Source organism: Gorilla gorilla, chromosome 13, assembly GCF_029281585.2.
Source record: "Gorilla gorilla gorilla isolate KB3781 chromosome 13, NHGRI_mGorGor1-v2.1_pri, whole genome shotgun sequence".
NCBI lineage: Eukaryota > Metazoa > Chordata > Mammalia > Primates > Hominidae > Gorilla > Gorilla gorilla.
The window spans coordinates 57,461,567-57,478,545 of NC_073237.2; the positions used below are offsets into that span (position 1 = coordinate 57,461,567).

The following is a 16,979-nucleotide window of genomic DNA, read 5'->3' on the forward strand; positions in this document are numbered from 1 at the left end:
GAGTGGCGAGAAGGAATGCAATGCCCCAGAAGTATGTCAGTGTATAAGATCCCAAGTCAAGAGGGGAAGCTGCCCATGTGGTCTCTCAAGTCGCCTGCTTGGCCCTCTTCCAAGTGTCCTTTCCTTCCTTTCATTACTGCTCTAAAGCTTTTTAATTAACTTTAACTCTTGCTCTAAAAAAAGCTCTAAAACTTGCCTCAGTCTCTCCTTCTGCCTTATGCCCCTGAGTCAAATTATTTTCTTCTGAGGCAGCAAGAATTGAGGTTGCTGCAGACTCATACAGACAACTACCACTGCTTACATAATGATATGAGATAAAGTTCCAGCATAAATAATATAGAAAAAAGGTTTTACTAGTATTGAAATACATTTAAAAACTGTAAGGAAAATATTAAATTCATATGCGATACATAAATTATTTCAAAATTCATGTAGGGAACAAAATAGGAAAAGTTATAGGTTCTAGTGTGGCCACTTGCAGCCTGGTCTAAGGGTTATAGTGTGATGAGACAGTCTTTAAAATATATATATATATATAATTTTAGAGTCTCAATATCAATGGCACTCACATCCACATTCTTTCCATAGTTCTCTTATAGTCTGTATTTCAACATGACTTCAGGTGTTGGCTGCTTAGAACATAAGGACTAAAGCCTGGCTTGTTTTGTGCCAGTCACTTTCTTTTATGGTGTAAATCAAAGAAGCTGCTATAGATGATTCAATATTATCTGTTACTCAGGGGAAAAGAATGATAATATAACACATAAAGCAATCATTGGGTCAGATTATTTTTTTGTTTTGTTTGAAGACAGGGTCTGGTCCTGTCACCCAGGCTGGAGAGCAGAGGCAGAATCTCAGCTCATTGCAACCTCGGCCTCCCAGGCTCAAGTGATCCTCCCACCTCAGCCTCCTGAGTACCTGGGACTAAAGATGCATACCACCATGCCTGGCTAATTTTTGAAATTTTTTTGTAGAGATGGGTTTTTGCCATGTTGCCCAGGCTGGTATCAAACTCTTGAGCTCAAGCCATCTGCCTGCCTCGAACTCCCAAGGTGCTGGGATTCCAGGTGTCAGCCACTGCACCTGGCCTAGATTATTAATTAAAGGCTAGAAAGAGTAAATATCTAGCATGTTTTAAAAACATAACCTACAAATATAACTATGCTACTGGAAATATGCATAATTTAACTACCCCTTCCCTTTTTGCGGATTTGTTAGTCATAAATCTACAAAAGGCATCTTTTATTTTATTTTTTTTAGAGACAGGGTTTGGCTCTGTCATCCAGGCAGGAATGCAATGGTGTGATCATAGCTCACTGTAACCTCAAACTTCCTGGGCTTAAGGGTTCCTCCTGCCTCAGCCTCCCAAGGAGCTAGGACTACAGGTACACGTCACCATGCCTGGCTAAATTTTTTAAAATTTTTTTGTAAAGAGGAGGTCTTTCTATGTTGCCCAGGCTAGTCTCAAACTCCTGGACTCAAATAATCCTCCTGCTTTGGTGCCCCAAAGTGCTGGGATTTCAGGTGTGAGCCACCGTGCCTGGCCCAAAAGAGATCTTTTTCAGGCACAGATCACACCAGCTTTAATTACTCGTGGAAAAATCTACTTTGATCTGAAAACCATGCATATAACATTATTCAACATATTGTACTATTTTAACCTTTAGAAGAAATTAAACATTATACAAATATAAAATTCTATAATGGTATTGGATAAAACATCTAAAGCACAGAAGACTTTCAAATATATCCTTCATTTTATAAAGGGCAAAAAATTAGATGACAGAGGGAAATTGATTTGCAGAAACACACACAACCAACAAGCATTATAGCAGGCAATAGCTTCCAAGCATTTCACTCACTTCTTAGCATAGAACTCTCTGTAGGGAAGATTAGAAACTGAAGGACAAAAATACACTCACTCCATTCTCTCTGCCTTTTCTTCTATCATTCCTCTTCTCCGTTTGCCCACATACTCTGACCTCAAAATTATAATTTATTTAATAATGCAAAAGGCAAGATTTATTACTGGTTCTTTCTCACCCATGAAAATTAACTAACTTCTTTTAAATAAGGTACAAAAAGGAAATAATAAAATGAAGGTAATGTTGCTCATCAATAAGTAGATAGTACTGACTTCTTCTGGATATATCTATCGAATAAGAATCTAAGTTCACTCTATTGCCAAAATAATTTAAATCCCATGGTCGAAAAGGAACATAAACTCTTCATTGATTTATGGGCCTCATATCTTCTGGGATGTGTCACCAATTTATGTGCTATATCCTGGGGTGTTAGCACCCGGGGTTGGATAGAGGTGAAAGATAATGGCTTGTAAACAGGCAGCTCCCTGTTGACTACTCGCCTCAGGAAGCTCTTCCCATTCGCCATATATTTCAGAAATTGTATGCAGAAAGCTGTGCTTACAAATGCGCTACAGGAAAGGTCAGCTCTGGAAAATTTCAGACATTTCTGAAACATGCATATAGCAACCTGATTATACTACACTTAGTCATGGTATCTAGATTTGAGATAAAAATAAAATTAGAGCAAGAAATGATTTAAAAGTGTAAAACTTTGCATCATAGGCAGCTAATGTACCATTTTCATTTAAAGAGTAATCGAAGGGTCAATAATGAATGGTGACAATCTGATATTATGATGTGAAGTGATAGTGACATCTGGCCATGTTAGTTATTAGAAGGAACAAAGAATTTTCATAATGTTTATATTTTGTATTAAATGGAAGTTGATTCGGCCCTACCTTAACATTTAGAGATGATGTCATGGATATTCATAATTTGGTGCTGAACATTCATGGGTAAGCCTGCCAAGGCCACTGGAGACATTTCCCAACAGTCCTGCTCTCAGGCTGGCACAGGGGACCAGCAGGTGTGCCAATGCCCTGACTCCCTTAACCCTCTCTCATGACAGACTTCTCACTCTCACGGCAGTGAAATAGCAGGTAATGATCGACTTCACCTGAACCAGTGGTTTCAAAGTTTTTCAGGGCCAGAGATCTCCTTGTTTAAAGAAAGTTCACATATCTATAGAAAGAGAGGTTTCTGATTTATTTAAAACATTGAAGGCTTGAGTTTTCCCTGGAGCTGCTTGCTAGAGCTCTGAGGAAAAAATATTCTTTACCTAGAAAGGACATGAAACTTCATGAACTCAAATTTTAAAGCACATGATCCATTAAGAAAAAGTTGACAAATTGGGCTTCATCAAAATGTATAACTTTTGCTCTTTATACACTATTAAGAAAGTGAAAAAACAAGACACGAACCAGGAGAAAGTGTTTGTAAATCAAAGATCTGATAAAGGATATGTACAGACTATTTTTAAAATTCCCACAACTCAATATAAGAAAACTCAATAAAATGTAAAATATATTACTGGTTTGAATAGGCTTTTCATCGTAGAAGACAGATGAATGGCTAATAAGCACTTGAAAAGATGCTCAAATCATTAGTCAATAGGGAAACATAAATTACAATACCGTGAAATAACACTATACATCCACTACAATGGTTATTTTCCAAAAGACTGACAACACAGGTGTTGGTGAGGATGTGAAGAAACTGTAACCTCAAATATTGCTGGTGGGAAGATAAAATGGCACAGCCACTTCGGAAAACAGTTTGGCAGTTTCCTATAAAGTTGAACACACACTTACCATATAACTTAGTAATCTCACTCCTAGGTCTTTACCCAAGAGAAATGAAAACACATGTCCACACAAAGCCTTAAAAGCAAATTGCACGGCAGAATTATTTATAATAGCCCCAAACAGGAAATAATCCAAATGTCCATCAACTGGTGAATGGATAAACAAAATGTGTTATATTCATACTATAAAATGGGACATTATGCAGACAGGGAGTAAACATTGCAAAGCATCTGAAAAAGGACTTGTATCTGGAATACACAAAAAACTCTTCTAAGTCAGTAACCCAGCTGACATCTCTCTTCCTCAATGTGACTTCTTTAAACGCTCTGGCCCATCACAATTGCTTCGTTCCCCGAATTTACTGTCAATAACCTCCACTGGGTGTTTTTCTTGTAAAGTATTTCAGATCAGCTCCTGGTGGTGGTGAGGGAATATAAGTGCATCAATGTGGAGCAGCATAATACATCAGTGGGCTGGGATGGGATGTGACTTCCCAAAGCTGAGATGGGCTCACTGATAAGAGGTGTCTGCCACTGTCTTGGCCACTTCACCCAAAACTCCAGAGCACCTCAAAATGTAGGCACCAACGAAGATCCAAAATTGCTTCCCAAGATCCCATAGCTGAAAAAGTTTCTGGGAATGGCTTTTTTCTCAGTCTTTCAAACTTCCTTGGGTATTGTATTTTGCCTCCAGAACATCCACGTCACTCCTCCTACACCTGTGTTTACACATCTCTGAATCCCCCATGATGCCTAACACAGTGTTCAACACATAGCTCAGAACGGACAACATCACTGGATACTCCCAAACATGGAGTGGATTTGGCTCATGGTGCCTACTGCCCATGGGTTTAAGCAGGCTCACCCATGAATATTCAGCACTGAGAAAAGATGATGAAGTCCTGGAAATTAATAACACTGCTCTCAAGTTCAAGGCAGTTATTTTGATTCTGTTAGGCTGAAGATGAAATGCTATACCTGAGTCTCTCCTGGAAAGAAAAAAGTGGGAAGGAAATGCCAGGAACCTGTCCTTTGGGAATAAGTTCCCAATGCCAATCACCTTGAGATAATTGCCAGAAGAGAAAATAAGAGAAATACCCTCAAGTGAGGGAGGTATATATTTGAAGAAAAACGTAACTGTCAGTCTGTCTTTGTGGCAACTGGTGAATCTCCTGCATGGGACATCAGGGCAACGACGTACTTTCTCCAGAGGATCCCCATTGATGAGTGGAAACTGTCGCTATGATGCCTACAGAATTGGGGTCAGTGAGACACACACAATTCGTAAAAAAAAGGAACAAGATGCAACTGCAACTTGAGTAAAGGCTTCAACATTTCATTCCTATGTCCAAGGCTGTAATGTAAAAAGTCATATGAGTTACACAAAAGGAAATAAAATTCTAGGACCCAGAAAGTACCACCTCCATGGACTTCAGAGACAGTTCATGAAACTTGTAAGACTAATCAGGACCCCAGTGAAAGGTACAAGGTTTACAGAGTTGATGAATCAAATGAAACCTGACCTTAATTAGGAGCCCCTGCCCAATAACTGCAGGTTTATTCTTCAAAGGCATAACCAGATTCTATGCCTCTAAAATGGCCTTCAGATTCTATGATTATTTTTCCTTAGTAGACTCCTAGCCAATATGGTAATATTGTTTCCCCTTGATTGGGCAAAGTCTATCTACTTATCTATCAATCTTATGTAAATTGTGTTTATAAAGGTGCATCTGTGTTCTGTAAATATTACGGGTTTACATACTGTTTTTGAAAATGTCTGAAATAGGAGAATTCAAACTAACTAATGTCTGATTTATTAAAGTTATGGGCATTAAATGCCTAGAAAAATTGTGACATTTGTGAGAAATGTGTATATTAAATTTATAATCATAGTTAAAATGTCCAAGGAAATTTGGCTACATAAACATAACATGGTTAGGATTTGATTTATGCATTATATGAACATTAATCAAGGAACAAATGAGTTTGTTCTTTATGCAAATATTAGATTTATAAATAAAATTTGTCAGATAAATTTAAACATTTAGAAAAGTAAATTTAGACACTCTTTTACATGTATAAAAGGTTTCCCTTGTAACTAAAAATTAACTGGAATGTGGTGAAGCCTTTCATCTCACGGATTCCCAACTCCACAGTCAAGACAGAAAAGCGAGAGAACCCTACAGAGTGAAAGGCCATGTGGGCCATGCCTGCAGGCCTCTAAACCAAAGAAAGTTTCCAAAGCCTTCTCTGGCAAATATCCACTGATTCCAAAAGAACCAGAACTTCCTGGCAGGGAGGGGGAGAGGGAAGAGGAGAAGGGCAGCCCTCTGGAGCACACATAACACAAATGGTCTGGGATGGGACAGGGCTTCCAAAGCTGAGGTGAGCTCACTGACAAGGGGTATCTGCCAATGCCATACATGCATGGCTACCTGACCTGAATATATAGGACACCTCAAAATCTAGGAGGCAAGAGGGATCCAACAATGTTTCCTGGGATCCCACAGTAGAGAACGTTTCTGGGAACAACTCTGTTCTAGTTTCTCGAACCCACTTGGATATTTTCTTTTGCCTCTGGAATACCCAGATCTCTCCTACACCTATGCTTGCCAAGTGAGGGCTTGTGCGGGGCTCAACACTGAAACGGGTTTTACACCATGTCCTACTGGATCTGTGTTTTCCCTTAGAGCAGGCACAGCATCTTCCACCTCAGCTGCACTAAGCCACAAAGAGCAGAACTTCTAAGGCAATAAGCAATGGAACAAGGGGACTAACCTGCAATCAGGACCTACCTCTGTCACCGTGTACTTTGAGGAGCTTTTGTGCGACTTGGCAAGTAACACATCTGTGAAATGAGTGTGAACTTACTCTGGAGCAGGGTTTGTTACAGAAAGCCACTGAAATAACACTGAAAAAATACACTCAGAAAACACAAGCATAAATGTAGGGAACTAGGCTATTACAAAGTCTAAAAGATGCTGGGACTACTTTATAGCAAGTGGGAATGATAAATGGACCCAGCAAAACCTCACGAGTACAGGTTCTCATCTAATCTGACAAGTAGGCATGAAGTTCTGAGGACACATCTTCTAACTCCAAATTTCAAGACCAGAAAAGGTTAGTATAAACTAGATGGGAAGGAAAAAGAAAAAAAAAGTTCTACATACTAAAGTTAATATTCTAAAAAATTGGACTTTTCCTACTATATGTCAGGCATTTAGTTTATTTGCTCCTTTCAAATTAGTAGGGGAAAAAAACCGGGGCTGGCAAGTTTAAGCAAACTGCCTTTATGTGAGAAAAAAACATTGGCTGCAAGAACCTCAGTTTGCATTGTACAGCCCTCAAAACTAAAGGCCATAACTACTCACCCCCAGAATCTTGAAGAGTATTGTTTTCATGCTTCTTTCACATTTCAACCAAAGCTGAAAAATGTAGCCAGTCCTCATGGAAATTTCAGTGATGGACTCCTGCTATCAAATTTCTAAATGGTCCTGTTTCTCTTCTCATGCCCAGTGGTGAATGTTAAGTGAGAACTCAAGTGTCCACTGTACCATTCTCCTCCCTCAAAGTGAGCTCAAAGTTCAGAGGAAAGGAAGCAGTCATCACTCTACTGTAAACAGGTGCATGCTAGAGGATCCCAGGTTTTGGCAGAGGCTAACAGAGGCCCTGGAATCTTTATGCTCATTGAGTACTTTCAGGTGGGCAACTTTCATTCCCATCAAAATAGCGGAAGGCAAAAAAATTCATCAGAAGTGTGTCCCAATTTCATAGACTGACAGATGGAGGTGTGTAATAATACACCTTTTATTACTTCCCTTGACAGCTACAGATTGCATGTGGAGTTTAACTGGGCTGATACACACATTTTGCAGGTGCATTGTTGAGAAAGAATTTTTTGCACATTTTTTCTGGCTAGCACAGAAATAAAGTACCTAGGTAGGGAAAGACATTTCCTGATAGTTCAAAGAACATTTCTCCTTACTGCTCCAAATGCTCTCTCCAGTCACATAACCCTAACATAAGCATTTTTAACGCCTGCCAAATTTCTCAAACATGGATAGGCCAGCCTGCATTAAAGGATTCTCATCTGTTGGGTTTATGAAATGATTTGTAATCATCAACTCTATAAATATGGGTATGTAACTTTCTTTACTAAAGCATCAGGCTCCATAAGGGACTCTATTTGTGTCATACATAGATAAATAGCTTGGGATGATTAAACTTGATATCCTAAATTTGATTTTCATAGGAAACTGAAATTGCACTGTACCCTTAAAGCAGTTCTAGTTAACGAGTACCTGAGGCTTAGAGAACTAGTTCTTCAGTAGCCAGTAACATTGGGGTCACACTACATTTGATGAATAATTTGATGAATAATTCTTCCCAGTGGCACTCACATCTGATATGCACATTTCTGGATTAGAGAGTTTTTGGACAAACAGAAGAAAAACATCATTTTCTACCACCAGTTGCTCATGCTACAGGTATATCACCTAATGAAAACAAGATTTCTCTGAGGAATGTGAAATGTAGTTAGTGTTTTCACCATATAATTATTCTGCCATGATCTTCAAGATAGTGAGACAGAAACAAACCTGATTACATTTTTTTTTTACGTCCTGATGAAACTTTCCATTAGGGTACTGAGCAGGGTACCCATCTCCCAGACAACAGTTCTGATGTAGATGAATTATCAAAAGTGGAAGTGGGATGATCTTAGCAATTAAACCCATGACTTAAATAATGGTGTGTGGGGCTGGGCACCGTGGCTCATGCCTGTAATCCCAGCACTTTGGGAGGCTGAGGCAGAAGATTAAGTTGAGCCCGGGAGTTCAAGACCAGCCTGGGCAACATGGTGAGACCCCATCTCTACAAAAATATCTTGGGACTTCTCAGCCTCCATAATCACAGAGCCAATTCCTTATCATCTCTTTCTACAAGTGTATCTCCTATTGGTTCTGCTTCTCTGGAGAACCCTGCCTAATACAATATTATAAGGGGAAAAAAACTTCCCCTATAGAGTCAGCAATAGTGAGCTGAGGAAGCCTCATTCATCACCAAAGTAAGAGAGGGAAGAGGCTACAGCAGCTAACAATGGTGACACTGTTAGAAAGTATATGGAACTTGAAACACAACACGATTGAATTATTCCTACTAGGAGCCTGGAACGGGGAACCAAGAAGGCAAGAGATTAGGATATTGCAGTGGGGAGCACAGAAGGAGGAAAGACCAGACAAAATAGAGAAGACCTGCACAAAGATGAATTTAGTTTTTGTTTTGTTTCTTTCTGAAGAAGTTATTAGGCCAATGGCAGTGGCTCACAACTGTAATCCCAGCACTTTGGGATGCCGAGGCGGGAGGATCACTTGAGCCCAAGAGTTTGAGACCAGCCCGGGCAACACAGTTCGACACCATCTCTACAAAAAAATTAAAAAAAAAAAAAATTAGCCAGGCATGGTGGCACATGGCTGTGGTCCCAGCTACTCAAGAGGCTGAGGCGAGAGGATCACTGGAGCCCAGGAGCACAAGGCTGCAGTGACCTGTGATCACACCACTGCCCTCCAGCCTAGGCGACAAAATGAGGCCCTGTCTCAAAAAAGAAAAAAGAAAAAAAAGACATTACTATTCACCCACATTTAGATAGATGCGTCCTTTCCAATCTATGTGAATTCATGCCACTCCATGCTACCTGCCCCCCTCCAGGGCAACAGTTGTGGCCACATGGGCATATGCAACTGCTGCTAAGCCTCAAATCCTTATCAAAAATGCTAAGTGACAGCTAACCAAGCTGTAAAGAGTTTTGCTTTTTCATTCTCGTTGATTTAAATGGCATGCGCTCCAGAAAACTCTTCTACGGGTTAGCTTCTGTGTTCTTCTCACAACACTCAAGTGTACTTAAAATCATATTTGTTCTGGTTCACAGAGGAAGGAAATGGAGGGTGTCAAAGGAAAGACTTGCAGGATTTCAAACATTACAGGATCACAGACATTCTTTTCCAATGTAAAGACATTCCAGGAAAGCCTCAAACTGGCATGGTGTGTATAGGCTTGTGATGTAAAAGAGAATTTAGGGTTCATTAATTCCTATCATGGCTAAAGACCTCACTGTTTTACCTGTTTAACTGTGCTCAGGTTTTGAAATTAGTGCTCAGAAGTCTTTCATCCCACCACCACAGTGTTCCTCACCAAAAGGTCTTCTGTCTTTTGCCAGCTCAATATTCACAGTCTTCACAAGAGAAGGCTAATTCTGAAACAACTATGTAGCCTGCACAGGGCTGGTGAAAGTCCAGGGGCCTCATTCTACCAATGGCTTTTCATGCCTCTCTTGCTCCTGCATATCCCTTCTCCTATTGCTTTAAATGTCCTTTCTTCCCCAGGGTTAAGAGTGGAAGTTCTAGAGACGGACTACATGTAATCAAATACTGTTTCTGAAACTTCTTAATTATGTGTGACCTTGAGACAATTATTCACCATGTTGTGCCTCAGTTTCCTCAACAGCAAAATGTGAAAAATTATAGTGCCTAGTGTGTAGGGTTATGAGGATGAACTGAGTTCATGGTTCCAGTTCTTGGAGCAGTGCCTGGAACATGGTAAATGTCAGTAAGTGTTACTCATTCTTCCAGCCCCAACAGGTGGTAGATTGCTTGTAGTTCAAGTATAGAACCACATGGGTTCTAGACATGGGTCCACGGTAGAGAAAGCATCCATTCACCAGCCTACCTCCCACCAAGACTGAGCAAGGATTACATCTTCTTTCTCTTTATGTTTCCAGCACCTAGTGTGGTAAGTAAGTGACACACAGCAGGTATTCAGTGAATGCAGATTGAGTGCTTGAAGGGATGACTAATTCTAACAAGGGGAGTATGTCACCTAAGGGATGCTGTTTATGAATAACAGTGGCAATGCAGTAAAGGGAAGCTCCAGCTAGAACCCTGGTAAGAAACACAATTCACTCTTCTGGGATTTTTAAATAATTTACATTCATTTGCTTTAAAATCTTTCAAATAAGGTCACTTTTGTTTATATACTTGTCATTCTTACCAGCATAGAGAGAGGTAAGTATAACAAAACTAACTGAATCAATGTTTCTTCAACACCTGGAGACCAAAATCCTAGAAACTGTCCTTAGCAATCTCAAAAGGTTACATTTAATTTTCAAGTGCACATAATACACAATTATGACTATTAAAGAGTCGCTGAAAATATCTTTCCAAATACAAACAAAAGCAAAGCATCAACAGAGACCCAGAATGAGGCAGAAGTGATGACTACATTATTAAGGGTCAGCTCCCCAAACTCACACACCCCCCGAAAGGAGAAGGGATAACAGGATCAGCACCAGACTCACTCACTGTCCTCTCAGTCACGGGATTTGATTTCGGTGTCAAAAAAAACCCTCTGTGGAAAGTGCTCTTCTTGTGAAAACACCCTGCTAAAAAGCAAGCCCTGAAACAAAGTCAGTCATTACCCTGGCACACGTTCACTAGTTCCTCAGAATGAGCCCCAAGGTGTTTGCTGAGGGGACAGAGGAAGGAGGAGATGGAGACAGACCAACAAGACAGCCAGACACACACACACGCGCGTACACACACACACACACAGAGTTCTAGTCTCCGCCACAGTAACGAAACTCATTAAATGCCACAGCCTTTCTTCTGTGTGACTTTTGTTACTCCCATGTGGAATATCCAAAGATTTAAATACACGGTCGAGTCAGATTAATCAAAGCCACATTCTCTAGTTAAGCATAAAGAAAAAGAAGTCATAAAAGAATTCAAATTTGTTCACATCTTGTAACAGGAAAGAATAGGTGGATTCATATCTGCTATGGTTTGAATAGGTCCCATCCAAAATTCAGGTGTTGCCAATGTGACAGTATTAACAGGTGGACCTTTAAGAGGTGATCAGGTCGTGAGGGCTGCTCCCTTATTTCTTGGCCAAATAACATTTCTCACTCAATTAAAAGAATGTGGGAAGATCAGTCTAAGTTCACCTGGATATTATTTAGAATGATAAAGTCTATGAACCAAGTGAATGAGCTACTCAAAAAGCCAAAAGAAAAATTCTGAAGGGCTCAGCTACTTTGGTTTTTTTTTTAAATTACTCTGGGTAGCAGGCACTCAAGGAAGCCTACTTACCACGATATCCTCAGGAAATGTGTCTCTGCTGAAGGAGCCATCATCAAACATGACCTCATAGAAGGTCTGCGATGTCACAGCCATCACTCTGCAACTGTAATACCGGGTGTTCCGATGCTTCGTGATGACCGTTTGACCCACGGAAATGACCTTCTCGCAAGCCTTGGACTTCTAAAAGAAGGGACACAAAAAAGGAAGAAAAGAAGTAAGAGAACAGGAAAAGAAAGGACGTAAAATAAAAAATATTCATTTGAAAAACAATCATTTATTTGGCCAAGATTTTAAAAAAAAATTTTAACTTAATATTGAAGAATAATTTCAAACTTACAGAAAAGTTGCAAGAAGACAAATAGTATAAACAATACTTGTTTATACTAACACTCTTTACCCAGGTTCATCCATTGGTTTTGTGTGTGTATGCATATACAAAGAGAGAGAGAAAAGAATATGTATGTATATATATACACACATGTGTATGTGTATATGCAAATATATCAACTTCAGGAAACTGAACACTGATAGGATACTTTAATCTCCATCTATACTCCAGTTGGTCAAATGATCCAATAATGGCCATTATGGTATTCACCCTCCCTACCCGCAAACTCCCAAGCACAGAATCCAGTCTAGAGTCAAGTGTTGCATTTAGTTGCCACATCTCTTTAGGCTTCTTTAATCAGGACCATTTCCTCTGTCTTTGTTTATGGTAGTGTTACTTTGGAAGGATACAATTCTTCCTCTTCCTGCTTTTTAATAAAGCATGTGTCTTAAGTTTCCTCATGATTAGATTCAGGTTATACATTTTTGGCCGGAATCCCAAATAGGTGATGTTCTCTTGTTCTCAGGATATTCTGAAGGCACACGATGTTTGCTTACCCCTCAATGGTGATGTTAATTTTGATCCTGATCATAGTTCAATTTCTCCACTTAATTACTATTTTTCTATTATACTAAAGCAATCTGTGAAAGACAATTTCATCAATATGTAAATGTCCTGTTCCTCTTAAATCTCTGTTTGGAATTAGTGTCCACTGAGTTTTGTGCATCATCTTTACTGCAATGGTGGTGTATGCTGATTTTTCCTGCTCTATCACCCATCCACATTTATTACTTAGTTGACATTTGGTAAGCAGGAGTCTTCCATATTTCCCTGCACCCATCCATCCATCCAACCATCCATCCATCTTTCCTTCTATCCATCCATTGTCATTATGGGCTGATGAATTCCTCCTCCCCAGTTGTTTATAGTTCATACTTTACTTTATTATTTTGGTGTTCAAACTGTCCCAGATTTGACCAATAAGAGCCCCTTCGTACTGGTTCTTGTGATCTTTCTTTCTTTCTTTTTCTTTTCTTTTTTTTTTTAACAGCAGTTCTTTACTATCTTGTCTGATAAGATGTTTCAGGATCATCTTGCACCAGTCCTGAAATTAGCCATTCCAGGAGTATGGTTCAGTTTAGAGGGGCAGTGACATTAGAAACTCAGATACAGGTGCTTAGGTATGCTCTTATTACAGGAGTATCTTTGATTCTCAATCTTTCCAGTAGATGGAACAATGAAATACATGCATTTAACCTGTGCACATATATGTGCATAAATACACACATGCATATATCAATTTGCCACAAACACACATATACTGGAAATCACCAGTTCAGAGTGATATCCCTATTCATCCCTGCAGGTTCTTTCTTGCCTCCCTCTATTCCATATTTGTATCTTCATCCTTTTTCAGTGAAAACCTTGGCTTCTATAATATAAACCCATTTACTCATTTGCTCAATCCCTAAATACACCCAAGTAGTTTTTAAGACCTGTAGAAGAGCTGTATTAATAGTTTTAGACCAGAAAAACTAACGCATATGACAATTCATTTTATTTTTAAATTAAGAATTAAGACTCAAGTTCAATTACCAGCTCATACTGATAACAGCTGGGTTGCAGTCCTTACCTAAGAATATGGGCATGAATTGTAGACTCCATCTTTATTTCATTTTTCCCTCCCCCTCTTCTCCTTCCACACATATTCCTGGCATCCTAAAAAACCATGTGTAGGCCTCAGGGTATATACATCATGCTAAGGAAACAAGACTTAAGAATAAATGACTTCTCTCAGAAATACTTGGCAGAGTGATTGGCACATATTAAGTGCTCTAGAAATGTTAGTTTGTTGTCATTTGGGTTGTTTGTTTTGATTTTCAAGATAAGGCTATAGTCCCCATTCCCCTTTCAGGAACTCCTACAAAGCCTGTACCTACTAGGAAGAGACTGCAGTCAACATCTAATGCCAAAGTCTGCTCTCAAGACTGGATCTTCTTTATACCAGCCTCAAAGGCTCAGGCATCAACTTTGATTTGTTTGATGTCATGAGCTCTGACCTGCTGGGAAGGCCCTGAACCAAGCTCATGGGAAGGTCCAGGCCTTCATAATCCCCAAGGGACCAAAATTAGCCTGACATGTCATCTGTACCTATAGAAAGCTGGGACTCATTAAACCCCAGTCTTTTCTTGCATGGATATTTAGAACACTCCTGGGAAATACAGTTTATCATCATCCAGAATCACTAGTCAATCAGAGGCTTTGCTTTTGTTTCCCCCGTGAATTTCAAAAAAGCTAAAACACCTTGTAGTGTACAGAGTGTTATGCTTATCTTTTTCTTCTAGAAACCAAACAAAGACATTCCCAGAGAGTCATTCATTCACTAATTTCCTCAACAGTCATTTGTAGCCAGCCAGTGGGCACCACATCTGGTGTTTGAGAGTCAAATACACAAAACCACTAAGGCTATATTACTGTTTCCTGGAACAGGCCTACACAGGCATGTGCCATGAAGCCATCTCACAGGTGGCGGGAGAGAAGACTGATGGAACACATTCTAGCATGCCATCTACAGCAGGACTCCTCATTCCTGGGCTTGCAGCAGTCAGAATTAGGGGAAGAACACAATCAAGGACAGACAGAGTGACAGGCATGACCAAAGGCCCAGAAGCAGGAAACAGCCATTCTGTTGTGGGAAATGCAAGAGGTCTTGCTATGGTGTGGAAAGTAGGAGAAACTAGAGAAATGGCCCAGGGAGCAGGGGTCAGGGCACTGGGGGTGGGGGAGAACAGTTCTTATGCCATCCTAGGGAGTCTAAATGTTATTCTGTGAACCTAGGAAGCCACTGAGGAGTTTAGATGTAGAAGACAGGTGATCCATGTCTGTATGGCCATAAACAAGGGGCTGGTGGAGCTTAGTGCGACAGTATAGTGGGAGATGAGGGTCTGAAGAAAGGAACTGGGGACAAGAATGCTCATGATTTGGACAAAGGGGAAAGCCCCCTCCCAGCAAACATCTTCATAAGGGTCTCTAACCATCTCTGTCATCTAGTGTCCCACATACCTGACAGAACAAAAGGATACTTTCCTTCTTTCCTTCCTGAAATCATTTTCCAGTGATTACTGGGTTGCTTGGGAAAATTTTCTGTACCTTTAGGTGTCGGTAGGTATGTAAACATTTGACAAAGCACAACAGTAAGAAGCCTGATTTATATGCACTATACTTGAAGTAGAAATCTTTAACAGCTAGGTGACAGTATATAACATATACTGAAATAATTACGCAGTTTACGACTTTACCCCCATTCATCCCCTTTAAATATATCCAACCTTTTAAAGTAAGAGAGTGACTTGGATGTAGTAATTAATATGAGTGGAGGCACAGCATGCAGAGTGATGTGACTCCAAGATTGGGCCTGTGACAGCTACTTCTTACAGGTTACAACTAACTCTAGGAGGCCACATTCACAACCTGTGTGGCCACAGACAGTGGCCCTGAGTGATGTGGATTAGGGACACACACAGCTTCATCTTGGCAGAACTTTCTTGCAGATGTTGCCCTCTCTGTCAAACTGAAGAACAGTCATTGTCAGAATTACAAGCATTGTATTTTATTATGGTATTAGTTATTTAGTGTATATTTTGTTAAAATTGGAAGTTGAATAAAAATTGTTTGCCCTCCAAGGGGACAATGCGTTGGGATTTGCATTATAAGCTGATTACTCTTACTAGCTGTGTGATCTTGGGGGTGTTACATAACCCTTGTCAGCCTCAGTTTGGTCATCTGTGGAAGAAATTATACCTAAATCAAAGGTGTGCTATAAAACAGGATGAAGCACAAAGGATGCCTAGCCTCATTGGGAGCAGACTCTCAGCAAATCCTAACTGGCTTCATCTACGAAATGAAGAACATACTGAGAACTTCAGCTCAGGTGAGTCAACCACTTTCCTATGGTATCTGAGTCATTGGCATGGATGAGTGAGCAGCACCCTGACTTCTCACTGACAAGGATCAGTCCAGCCCCAAATCACTGCCAGGAAAACAATCCAGGCACCCACCCTTCACCTCACCCGCTCCAGTAGCCTCCGACTCTACTCTTGTCAAATTCAGGCACATGGCTATTGTCCCCAGGAAGGAAGGCATAATGTGGTCTCCTCTCCATCCCCAGGGCTCCCAAAGCCTTTGTTAACAACTCTCTTAAGACCCTGGCCACATGACTCTTTCAGTTACCATCCCTTTAATGACAGGGTAAACTATACGAATCAGTGCCAGAGCTTGTCTTTTTATCCACAGAACCCAGCACGGTGTCTGTAACACTGTTCCTGACAGATGAACAGTGAATGAATGAATGGATGGATAAATGAGTGGGTAAGTGAATAGGCACAGACAAATTTTCAAAATGGAAGAGGAATGAATTCTATCTGCTCCTGTCCAGAAAAGGGCAAAGAGAAGCAAAGGGGCACTGTAGAGTGATATCCCTATTTATCCCTACAGGTTCTGTTTCTTTGGTTTCTCTTTCTTTGGCTAGGTGTGCATGTATGTGGGTAGCGGAAGGGAATAAAGAAGGTTTATGGTGAAATTCACAGGGTCTGGAAAGTAGAAGAAGCTAGCCAAGGGAAAAGGAAGGTGATGCAGGCTTTATAAGGAAGAGGCTGGCTCCAGATCACAACCATTTTCTTCCTGCTTAGGAAATGAAATTTATGCAGATTGGCTGGTTAGAAAAATGGCCAGTATATAAATTAAATACACAACCTTCATCTAAATAAAAACTCTCAGAAACTTCAGGCATGACCATTTCATGAGGAGTATTAAGGGAAATGGATTCTTTCATAATGCTATTTTGATAGGAT

General features: G+C 40.1%; 1 protein-coding gene across 6 annotated transcripts in view; it reads right to left on the reverse strand.

Moving 5' to 3' along the window:
- The window catches only part of KDM4C (lysine demethylase 4C), a 420,634-nt gene that overhangs the window by 35,577 nt on the left and 368,078 nt on the right, over positions 1-16,979 (reverse strand). For 5 of the 6 annotated variants that reach the window (XM_063696408.1, XM_055350581.2, XM_031014365.3 and 2 more), the window contains one exon: positions 11,811-11,981. In XM_063696408.1, the coding sequence (XP_063552478.1) occupies positions 11,811-11,981 (171 nt within the window). Of the gene's footprint in view, positions 1-11,810; positions 11,982-16,979 lie in introns of those variants that run through there. The other variant, XM_063696409.1, reaches the window with a different exon arrangement.